Below are 12,282 nucleotides of genomic sequence, written 5' to 3'. Positions count from 1 at the left end.
TAGGCCTCCATTAACAAAATCATCTCCCATATTGCACACACCATCCAATTCCACGCTACCCACAAACCATCCAACATTTCACAGGTGAAAACAGGGACATGGTTATAATAGAGAAGGCAGTAAATTGCAAGCATAATTCTGGTGAACAAAAATCCCCCCAACAGTTACTAGAATAGTTGCTAAAATAAACACTCTCAGGCATTGAAGAAGTGCAGAGGAGGCTTGAGATGGTAAAAATAAAGACTACAAGCCTAACGTTGGAAATCACGATCCTTTCTCTTCAATTTTGCTTCAAGGTATCTGAAACTAATCCTACAGCAAAGCTAATTTAAGCCTGGAAGCTCAATGCATATAACTGGACCGCTCTCAATATCAGCTTTGCTGAAAGGCTCTTTTCAAATACCTTCATGCAAAACCTGGATCCAAATGCCACTATTCCCATGAAATACAAGACCCCCCCCCCAAAAAAAGATGCAGTTCACCAGACTAAATCAGGATAGTTTTAAACATCCATCACCACTCACTTAAATATCCATCCTCCACTGGGTGACAGATTGTTGTTGTTTTCGGCATACAGAAAGAAAAGAAATGGATAAAGAGCATTTGCTTTTTGCTTTCTTCCTTACCAACTTGCTCTTCCTCATTGAAGCCCATAATACCCATAGCTTCCAGCGTCTCCTGGAACATCTCATCGTCTTGCTGAGAGGGAATGGGCACGTAGCCATTAGACAGGAAAGTGTAGTTGTTGAAACCTTCGAGCAGCAGGTCATCTAGAGAGTGAACAGTAGCAGAATTGAGACGAGCCAGTGCTATAAAAGAAAACTGCAGGGTTTTAGGCCTCTTATAACAAATTCTGCACGTTTTAATGTAATTAATGTCCTTCCCACCATACTGCAAGCGGCTTTGTGTGGGTTATAACCTCAAAAGGCAGCCCATGAAGCACATGCAGAAATGAAGGGTTGTAGCCAACTCAGTCCTGCTCAGAGTAGAGCCATTGAAACGAATGAACCTAACATGGTCCCTTTGGCCCAATATATGCTCCTGTAACATTCACCCTCTAGCCCAACCTTTCCCAACCGGGTAGCCCCCACCCCAAAGCCCGCCCTGCCCCATTATGCCCCTGCCCTGCCCCCTTTCCCGGCCACTTCTGGGTTGCTGCAATGCGCGCATGTGCGGTTTCATGTCAATTGGATGCGCGTTAATCAGTTGTTGCCTGCACCAAGTCAGAACCAATCTTCCACCCAGCTTAGTATTTTCTGCACTGACTGGCAGAGTCTCCCCAGGGGTCCAGGCAGGGAGTTTTCCCCAGTCTTGCTTACGGATGCCGCTGGGAACTTCTGCGTGCAAAGGAAAAGTTCTACCACTGAGATACAGCCCCTCCCCGATGGTTTGAAACAGAAGCTTTCACTGCCAGTCCTTACTCTTCATTTGTTCCGTGGCTCCAGCGAGCAGGTAATAAAATATGTGGAAGGTCCTTTCATCTCGGGCTTGCCGGATGGCCCGGGACTTTTCCAGCAAATCTGTCGGCAAATGTTAAGCAAGCAAGCAAAAAAGCGAAACTTTGGGTGCTTTTAAATATTGGCTCTGGAGTTTTCACTACTTGCCATAGTATCTCTTGCATAGGTTCTAAATGGTTTCAATTGTGCAAAGCAATTGGATTGCTTTGTTGTTGTTGTTGTTGTTGTCGTCATCAGATCTCCACCTTAAGTGCTAATTTAATACAGTGGTACCTTGGTTCTCAAACTTAATCCGTTCCGGAAGTCTGTTCCAAAACCAAAGCATTCCAAAACCAAGGCGCGCTTTCCCATAGAAAGTAATGCAAAATGGATTAATCCGTTCCAGACTTTTGAAAACAACCCCTAAAACAGCAATTTAACCTGATTTTTACTATCTAACAAGACCATTGATCCATAAAATGAAAGCAATAGACAATGTACTGCAGTCACACAATCAATCAATCAGTAGCTGAACTGCACAGTCACAAAAACAAAACAAAAAGAGACGCAAAAACAAAAACGCAAAATAAATAACAAAAACAGACAGACCTCAGAGTAACACTCAAAACGGAATTGTAACACTCAAAATGGAGCACATTCAGCTTCTGAAAAAAGTTTGCAACTGAAACACTTACTTCTGGGTTTGCAGTGTTTGCGTTCCAAGTTGTTTGAGTACCAAGGCGTTTGGGAGCCAAGGTACCACTGTAGTGGAAAGTTGGGATATGTAACCTAATAAAGTTGTTTTAATAAAGAGCCCCATGGCAGGCCAGCCGCATCTGGCCTCCTCTCCCCTCAGCTGTCAACTGGGGGCAGCCATTACATCAGACCATCTCAGTGGGAGAGTTGGGAAGCAGAAGACTCACTCCATCACTTTCCCCCCAAAAGCCCATCTCCATCTGGCACCTCCCGGTCCCTGAACTGTGACAGCTGTGTCATTATAAGAACTGCTTTAAGAATTGCTGCCTGAGTTTGATTTCTCCACCTCCTCTTTCCTCCCTGACCCCTTTCCTTGTGCGCCATGTTTGTTTAGACCAGGGTTTTCCCAAACTTGGGTCTCCAGCTGCTTGGGGACTACAACTCCCATCATCCCTAGGTAGCAGGACCAGCGGTCAAGGATGATGGGAAGTGTAGTCCAAAAACAGTTGGAGACCCAAGTTTGGGAAACCCTGGTCTACACTGTGGGCGAGGACTGTATTAATGGGTTGTATGTGGGAGCTCCTTTTGACTCAAGAGCAAGGTATAAATGCTTATATATATATATATATATATATTATAGCAGCATCAAATTATGATGCTGGAGGAGACTCTTGAGAGTCCCATGGACTACAAGAAGATCAAACTATCCATTCTGAAGGAAATCAGCCCTGAGTGCTCACTGGAAGGACAGATCCTGAAGCTGAGGCTCCAATACTTTGGCCACCTCATGAGAAGAGAAGACTCCCTGGAAAAGACCCTGATGTTGAGAAAGATGGAGGGCACAAGTAGAAGGGGATGACAGAGGACGAGATGGTTGGACAGTGTTCTTGAAGCTACCAACATGAGTTTGACCAAACTGCGGGAGGCAGTGGAAGACAGGAGTGCCTGGTGTGCTCTGGTCCATGGGGTCATGAAGAGTCGGACACGGCTAAACGACTAAACAACATCATCTGGGAGTTCCTTTTGACTCAAGAGCAAGGTATAAATGCTCTCTAATATATATATATTATAGCAGCATCTTTCAGAATCTAAGCCAGAGAGAGAGATTTCCCATTCGTGCCAACCTGAATTTATTTTAATTGAATGTCCCTGGGGCTGAACACAGGACCATCCGTATGGGAAGAGGGAGCCATTCCCCCTGTGACATTCCCCCTCCTTTTCTGAACACATACCCTGCATGGATTTAGCAAGACCACTTAAAAGTCCTTTCTGGGGATGTCATTGGCAGGAGTGGAGAACCTCGATATATGGCCCTTGGGACTTTCCCAAAGCCATATCCCTCATCAACTCTGCTCCACGCTCTGCTCCTTAAGCACTTTTGCCTTGCTGGGATGTGCCTCTTTCTTGCCAAGATAGCGGATGGAGAGGGTGGGGGTGAGCTTATCTGGTTTTTACATGGCTGGAGTCTCATCTACTGACCTCCTACATTTGTCTCTGGCCATGCCCAGCACCCATAAGTTTCCCCATGACAGAATGCAGCCCTCAGGTTCCCTGGTCTATGGCAACATCTTGTAGCAATGAGTTCCACAGGTGAGATGTTGGCCCTGCTTCTGGCTTTCTGCTTCGCTTCAGCTGCAATGAAGTTAATGAGTTTCTCCCCGATGTTCCTCCTTTTCTTCCGTCTCCCCACTGCAGATATTTAAGCTTTCCTGTATAAGGGAGGTGCTCCTTTCCTGTGTCTCCTCCAGCTCCACAGAAGTTTCGGCTTTGCCAATGACTTCACTCATTTGGTTTCGATATTTATGCAGAGGATGACTACAGGGTTGAATCTGCTCATTTGTTTGTTTCTCTGTTTAAACAAAGCGCTTTTGCACAAACACCGCCCCAAGGAAAAACGCTGCTGGCAGCCACTCCGGCACGAAAAGCAATTTTTTGCTGGAGATGTTGACATTTCAGCTTGGTTACTGGGAGAGACCACAGAGACCACATAACACTGGTCTTGAAAGACCTACATTGGCTCCCAGTACATTTCCGAGCACAATTCAAAGTGTTGGTGCTGACCTTGAAAGCCCTAAACCAGGGGTCAGCAACCTAAGGCCCACGGGCCACAAGCAGCCCATGGGGGTCATTTAACCAGCCCACGGACCCCCGCCGCCCGCTCAGCTCCTGTGCGCCGCACTAAACCAGCACGGAACAGAGCAGGAACCGCCTTCCGGATCAGGCCCAATTGCCTTCTGGATCCAGCCTGCGGACAGTCCAGGAATCGCCAGGTGAATCGCTAGCGCATGTTCTTTTCCTCTCCCTCCCTTGGCGGCGGTGGCAGTGCCTCCTCCCTCCCTCCTCCTGGTTTCTCCCCGCCCTGCCTAGAGGAGGAAGGGGGCTGGGCTTTGTTGGTGCCAGCAGCAGCAGCGCTTGAGCGGCCGCCATTTTAAGCAGCCCCTCTCTGGAGCCCTTTTGCACACCACTCATCGTCCCTCCACTGCTGCCGCCACCAGTCCCTGCTGTTAGCAAGACACAGGTAAGCAGCCACCGGGGCTCCCAGGGCTCTTGCATTATTTTTCCCCCAAAATATAGTCCGCCCCCCCCCACAAGGTCTGAGGGACAGTGGACCGGCCCCCTGATGAAAAAGTTTGCTAACCCCTGTCCTAGCCTATTCTCTCCTGTGGCTTAGTGCCCCCACTCTGGGTGGCCAGAAGGGGCTATTGCTGCTCCTCTGGAGTCAGCTGACCTGAGGAACCACGCTGGGTCCAACACCTGGGCCTGCAGCTTTTGGAGTGCCTCTTCTTCCTGATCTGGGGATGAGGAAGAAATTAGGCATTTTGATTCACACTTTCATGAGAACCTAGCACATTCTTGCCCTCCCCAAAGCGACGCACAAACTCAACCGGCAGCCATTCGAGATCTGCACCATGAACGAAGGCAGCAAAGCTGCCAGGATCAGCCCCAAACAGAGCCACCCACATCAGCCTCCTGCCTCCTCTCCCCACCCGGCCTTGGAAATGTTTGCCTTTCTCAGGCACAACTCTGAGCTCTGATTACAACTTTCTCGTACTCCTCCAAGTTCCATCCCACGTGCCAAAAAAAGGATACAGGTTTCTATGTTTGCTCCCACGATGTAGCCGGTTACGTCAAAGTTGATGCGGATGAATTTGCCCTGTCGGTGATAAGAGAAGACGGCTTTTGATACCCGCTAGCACAACATGAGAATTATAGGCTTCCCCAGTCTAACTTAACCAGAATGAAATTGGGAGGGGGTTAGCTGGAAGGGACTCTGCACAGAGATATACAGTGGTGCCTTTGGTTGCGAACGGGTCCATTCCAGAAGCTCGTTCACAACATGAAAAGAACATGTCTGCGCACATGCGATTCACCACTTCTGTGCATATGCGTGATGTCATTTTGCATGTCTGCACATGCGCGAGCGGCGAAACCCGGAAGTAACCCTTTCCGGTATTTCCAGGTCGCCGCGGGACACAACCTGAAAAAACATAACATGAAGCAAACGTAACATGAGGTATGACTAGTTCTAAAACCATTTTTGGACACATGGGCGGATCTGAATTTTTGAGGGCCACCCCCTCTGGTCACTCCGCTTGCCCTCTCCTAGATCAGCTCCCCCAGCTGCCCAGATAGAGAGAACATGTGCACATGCAGAGTTCGGTTTTCCCCGAGGGATCTGCGTAAAAGTTGGATCCAGTGGAACTGAGCCTCAAAAATTACATCGAGCTGAAAGAGGAAGAGAATTCTTCCGATTCTCCCTTCAGCTCTATGTACTTTCTGAGCGAGAAATGGGTAACTCTCACCACCTCATGACCAAGAGGGCACTGAAGGCCCCCCCTGGTTTTGTGGGTACCAGAGGAAGACCTTAAGGGGGCCATTGCACTGGGGGGTCACACTGGTAACCCCTCGCTTGGCTGATGAGAATTGTGATTGCCGTTGTTTTTCTGGATTCAAGCAGGGATCTCCAGCTCCAATTGTGCATATTTTCCAGAGGCTGTCCCAGATTTACAGAAGCCATCCCAATTTCTGATTTGAGACAGGAACATCCAGCTTTTACTTAGGTAAAGGTAAAGGGACCCCTGACCATTAGGTCCAGCATGACTAAGCCGCTTCTGGCAAACCAGAGCAGCACACGGAAATGCCGTTTACCTTCCTGCCGGAGCAGTACCTATTTATCTACTTGCACTTTGACATGCTTTCGAACTGCTAGGTTGGCAGGAGCAGGGACCGAGCAACAGGAGCTCACTCCGTCGCAGGGATTTGAACCGCCAACCTTCTGATTGGCAAGACCTAGGCTGTGTGGTTTAACCCACAGCGCCACCCGCATCCCTAGCTTTTACTTAGGACATCCCTATTTTCATCGGATAAATGCCGGAGGGTATGGGACAATGGATATGCTTTCAAGCACTGTGTCATTGAGATCCATACACCTTGTAGCTTAGTTTCCCAGAAGCAAATGAATGTACTGGGCCCAGTGCATTCTTGTTGGCACCCCATAGCTCATAGTCAAGTCCCACTTGGTCTATAACATTCAAAGCAGTATTATATCACTTCCAACTTACGAATCGGGAAGAGTTGTCGTTCTTCACGGTTTTGGCATTCCCGAAAGCTTCGAGGATGGGGTTCGCCTGCAGCAGCTGTTTCTCCAGCTCACCCTAAAACAGATTCAAACACCATTATCATCAGAAAGAGGACAAGTCTCTCCGCTGTAAACAGACACACACAAGATGCATACAGAGGCTTCGGCCAAGGCAGGTCCAGCCTTGATTCCCTCCCCTGCAGATAATCTCTTATTTTTAAAAAAATGCATGTATACTGTAATGCACGCCGGGCAGGGCTTTCTTTTGCTATGGGCACCCCAGTCAGCATTCTACTACAACACACACAGCGTAAAGAGGTGGGAACCACAGCACTGGGTATTTTATACCAGTCTAGCCCTCCATACATTGCTGGACTACAATTCCCATCATCCCTGGCTATTGGGGCTGATGGGAGTTGAAGTCCAAGAACATCTGGGGAGGCCATGAGTGTCCTGTCCTTTGCACATTCCAGTCTACAAGCATTTTGGAGATTATCTCTGCAAGGGATGCGAATGAGAAGCCTGAAGCGGCCTGCAGTAAATGTTGAGCTCTCTGTTTCTTCCTGCCCCTTGTTTAGCCCGGTGCTGTCCATCAAGCCTCCTCTGGATGGACAAGGCAGCTGGTTGCTGCAGATGAAATCCTTTCTTCGGATGGCCACAACGGAGGGCAACACAACTCTTTTCACTGTGTGTCCAATGCTCCATCAAAAGCTGGCCGTGATGTTTCTGGAATGGCCTGCTAAGAACTCCTCCCTTCCCCTCAAACCCCGGACCTAGAGTGTCGAAGCGTTTACTCAGCAAGGGGACAATGCTGTAAATTAGGCAAGGGAAAGAAATGGCCAAAAAATAAAAACCTGAAAGGTAATGCAGCACAAAGCAGATTACGCCGCATCTATTAATCATGTTAAATGCAGGGCTTTTGAAAAGGTTGAATATGACAATGCATTATTTTGGGTTTTTTTAAATATCCAGATTCCCCAACCCCTGTGCAAATGCATGCATGCAGTTACACACGGATGATGATGATGAACACACACACACACACCATGCAATGTATCCAGGCAAACGCTAATTAAGCAGATTCTGAAAGCAATGACAACAGGCCAGTTAATGGATTTAGGTCAAAGAAAGAGGAAGGCGGAATATCGGAGGCGAATCCACAAGAGGCATACTTTGCTTTGGGCTTCTAAACGGTCTCCTCCACTCATCACCTGTGGTGATTATGAATCAGCTCCAGGTGACTAGATAGCAAAACTTCCGTGAACTGGAAGAGAACGGTTTCCTTTTTTTCCTTTCAAGCTGTCAATATGGGCGAATAACTACGTTTCATTTCTTCGCCACTAGGCCAGTTGTTTGGGGAGGAGTGGACAGAGGGACAAGTAACATCTGTAGACTTAGCTGCCAAACTATGCTGTGCATAACAGCTGTTCAATTGGCACTTCGCTTCTGGAGTTTTAGTCAAGTCATTCTCTGCCAAAAGCTGAAGGAATACTGGATCATTTATGAAACCAGAACTGAACTTTCAAAATTACTGATGGACAAGGAGCCCCACATGTGAGGTTTCCATTGTCCTTGAGGGGGGGGTGCTTTGTGAAAGCACCAATAAAAAAGGCCTCTGAAACCTTGGAGATCAGAACTAGGGTTGCGTCCACACCATACATTTAAAGCACACACATTTTCCCAAAAAGAATTCAGGGAACTGTAGTTTGTTGAGGATGCAAAGGGCTACCATTGCCAGAACCCTTAACAGACTACCATTCTCAGGGTTCTTTTGCAGGGCAGGGAATACACTTCAAATGTGCCCTAAATGTATGGTTTGTACACAAACTAGAGGTCTCTGCCATGTCTCACTCGGCTGCTCTTTCCCGCATAATTGGCGCCTATCGCTGCTGCAAAACTGCCAAGTCTGTATTAAATAAATTCCCAAAGTTTAAAGCTTAATGCTTTTGCATGGCGATTGTTATGACCTGGCCACTTTGAAGGCATGCGGAAGGAGGTTTGTTGCAGGTGTAGCACAGGGCAGGCAGCAAGCAATGTCAAAAAACGAACAGCGTGCAAGCAGACCGGGATGATGTCAATCAACTACCACACTGTGATCCTTGGGGAGAGTAAGGCACTCTTTCAAAAGCGGTCCAGTTTGAAGTGCATCACCGCTCGGGGCTGCTTCCTCTCGAAACGAAACTTCTGGCCACAAGTTTGCTCTTCCGAGATGTGTTGGAAAGAGGAAACGATTCCAGTGTGCAAAACCGAGCAGTGCTACTAGGAAAAGCAACTCTCGTGGCCTCAGTTCTCATGAAGACTGTGATTCTGGGAACAAGACCAGCTGAAACCCAGACCGCTAACTCTGACGATGGTGTGTTTAAGTTCAGGGCATTGGGAAAACATACACGTGAACACTATTGTTGCCCTGAGCCATGAGGGATCTTGTCACATCGAACCATTGGGTGATTTCTTCTAGAAGGTGGAGTGCAAAAACACCATGCAGATCTACACTCCGTGCCTTTGTATATATACACACACACACACCAAATAATCCAGGTTACTCACGTAAGCAAAAGATGGACCTTGCTGCAGTCAGATAACACGGCATAAAACAGTTGTCAGTATCATTCCTGTCACATCCCGAAATACTTTTCTTTAAAAAAGGTGTTTCCACCTGAATTCACAATCCACAGCGGCAGGTGTTTATATGTATGTATGCATGTATATTATATATGTAAACAGACACACAACACACCTCCTCAAGGAAAATAAAGGCAGAAGGACCAACCTGTGGATCTGCACTGGTACGTTTAGATATGACCTAGATCCAAACAAATAAATGTTTTGCTCGGGGGCGGGGGGCGGGGAGGAAATATAGGTGGTAGATTAGTCTTAAATTGAGCTCTCCACTTTTTCACATCAACCTGCCATTTTTCTTTTAAGCCCTCGTGAAAATTCATCAGAATCTGAGTGCGGATTTCTTCTAACAGGTGCATTAAAAAAAAATCACTTCTGCCAAATGCAACATATGCTGGGATCTTACTGTCACCAATATTGGCATATATTGCATGTTTTACGTTTATGGAATGCATTGCTGCACACAGGAGCTGGCTAGGGAGCCACACTGCAAAAATTTGGGGAAGTGCAGATTTTGGAAGGCACCTGGTTCGCATCTTGTTTCGGAAAGGGAAGATTGGGCAGGTCCATGTTAAAATACGCAAGCTGAATTGAATTTCTACGCTGTCCCTAACTCCCAACTCCCATCTCCCCTGACCATTGGCCATATTGGCTGGGGACTGATGGGATGATGGCATCATCCAGAGAGCCACAAGTCCCCCACCCACCCTGCAGGCCTGATGGAAGGTAAGGATCCAGCCCTGTCTCACCCATAAGCTTTAAAGATGGGGAGCGACTTCCACATTTCCCCAGCATCAGCAACTCCCCAGAGGAGGAGCCGCATATGGAAAGCTATGCGCTCTTCTCCCGCTTGCCTGCGCGTAAGGAGGGGATGTCAAACAAAGAGCCCTTTTTCCATAAACACACAGGGGTTGCGACATAACTGCGTCCTCTCAGTAATATGTCAGCAATTTGGCAACGAAAGGGATGCTGAAAACGGCCTAAGCTGCAAAGCGGCCGGCCTGGTCCAGGTACCATCATTCGCTAAAGACTATCCCAGTGCTCCCCTAGGAGACATTCGCGTTGTTTTTGTTTGTCGAGACAGAACAGGCTGCTCCAGAAAATCCTTACCGTGATGCTGGTGTCCTTCTTGCCCTTGTGAGAGGAGGCCACGACAGCCAGATACTGAATGACTTTCTTGGTGTTTTCCGTTTTGCCGGCACCAGATTCCCCTCTAAGGAGGAAAGGAGAGGAGAGAGGGAAGGTAGAATTGCATTTCTCTCCCACCACTCAACAATCAGGGAAAGGGAAAAGGTAAAGGACCCCTGGACAGTTAAGTCCAGTCAGAGGTGACTATGGGGTTGTGGCGCTCATCTCGCTTTCAGGCCGAGGGAGCTGGCGTTTGTCCACAGACAGCTTGCCAGATCATGTGGCCAGCAGAACTAAACTGCTTCTGGAGCAACAGAACACCGTGACAGAAACCAGAGTGCACGGAAACACCGTTTACCTTCCCACCACGGTGGTACCTATTTATCTACTTGCACTGGTGTGCTTTTGAACTGCTAGGTTGGCAGGAGCTGGGACAGAGCAACAGGAGCTCACCACATCACGGGGATTTGAACTGCCGATCTTCTGATCGGCAAGCCCAAGAGGCTCAGTGGTTTAGACCACAGCGCCACAAGCTGAGTGTTATTCTGCTTCCACTAGGGGAGAGGGAAGGAGGGAGGGAGGGAGGGAGAGAGAGACAGACCCAGCCAAGACGAAGCCCATTCATTCTGATGTCTGCTGGCCCCCAGAGAATGACCACTCCCCATATTAAATGGGGGACGCCCTTTGTGTGGTCGCATGCAGCCCCCTGGACCCTATGCGGCACCATTAGCACAGGCTTGGCTTCGCCTTCCCCAGGTGGGATACCTGGAGGTCTCCGCCTACCTCAGCCAGTTGCCCAATCCCGCCTGGGGAGGCGTTGCCACGATGATCAGGCCAGGTAGGGGGAGGGACCACCTGCCCACACAATAGGGGGAGGATCTTACCTGGGAATCGTCAGTTGGCTCCAAAGCTTCTCCCACCCTACCCATGCTCAGTTAAGACTTATTTGCAGGTTAACCTTTTCTCCACAGGTACGTGGGCGCTGGTTGAAGGGCCGGAAAGGAATTCTCCTGCATTGGCAGGTTTGCCTTTACCGTAGCAAAACGTCACAACTTTGGCAGTATCAGGCCTTGGGTGGAATCCTTAGTCTATCTTCCCTAAATGGGGGAGGGCGTTCAGTGGTGACCCACGCCCCCCTCCTCTTTGCGGTGGCAATACCAGGGTTCCCTTTAAAAGGGTTATTTGAGGGGAGGCTTTGGGCGTGCGCCTAGAGGTTGTCATTGCTCTCCCCTGCGACGGTGGCGTAATGGGGACAGGCTCGCTCTGCTTGAACATATGTTCAGCCCACCCCCACCCCCATAACCCTGATGTTCCCCAGATCCCCGGTGGGGGACTGGGAGGGATAAACGCCCACTGCCTGAGCCAAGGTCTACCCACATCGGAAACATAATCAAGTTGTAGCCAATTTTAATCCCATAGCACGTTGTCTTGAGTCTTTATTCCACAGGGGGGCCGCCCAGGGTTTGGGGGACTCCGCCTGTCCATGCAAATGCTAGATTAAACACACATACTTAATTTTATTACATTTGCTGTACTCAATGGAGTCAACCATTACTTTAGGTTGTTCATATTTATGAGTTTGCAAGATGAGAAGGGCTGTTTAGGGCAGCCCTGTTTAGGGAAGCTTTTAATGTTTAATAGACGGTTGTATTTTAATATTTTGTTGGAAGCCGCCCAGAGAGGCTGAGGAAACCCAGCCAGATGGGCAGGGTATAAATAAATTATTATTATTATTATTATTATTATTATTATTATTATTATTATCATCATCATCATCAACCCTGCTGCTCTCCATTTTATCCTCCCAGCAACCCTGCAAGGTAG

General features: G+C 48.2%; 1 protein-coding gene across 2 annotated transcripts in view; it reads right to left on the bottom strand.

Annotated features, from left to right (window-relative positions):
- MYH11 (myosin heavy chain 11) overlaps positions 1 to 12,282 on the bottom strand; it is an 88,614-nt gene that overhangs the window by 46,082 nt on the left and 30,250 nt on the right. Inside the window, exons 5-10 of one of the 2 annotated variants that reach the window (XM_081169358.1) lie at positions 10,441 to 10,543; positions 9,259 to 9,279; positions 6,695 to 6,787; positions 5,223 to 5,286; positions 1,422 to 1,520; positions 627 to 770 (exon numbers count right to left, since the gene is read on the bottom strand). In XM_081169358.1, coding sequence (XP_081025484.1) covers positions 627 to 770; positions 1,422 to 1,520; positions 5,223 to 5,286; positions 6,695 to 6,787; positions 9,259 to 9,279; positions 10,441 to 10,543 — 524 coding nt within the window. The remainder of the gene's footprint in view (positions 1 to 626; positions 771 to 1,421; positions 1,521 to 5,222; positions 5,287 to 6,694; positions 6,788 to 9,258; positions 9,280 to 10,440; positions 10,544 to 12,282) is intronic. The other variant, XM_081169359.1, reaches the window with a different exon arrangement.

The sequence above is a fragment of the Podarcis bocagei genome (assembly GCF_964188305.1).
Source record: "Podarcis bocagei genome assembly, chromosome: 14".
In the NCBI taxonomy this organism is placed as follows: Eukaryota; Metazoa; Chordata; class Lepidosauria; order Squamata; family Lacertidae; genus Podarcis; species Podarcis bocagei.
This window is presented reverse-complemented; position numbering and strand designations above follow the sequence as displayed.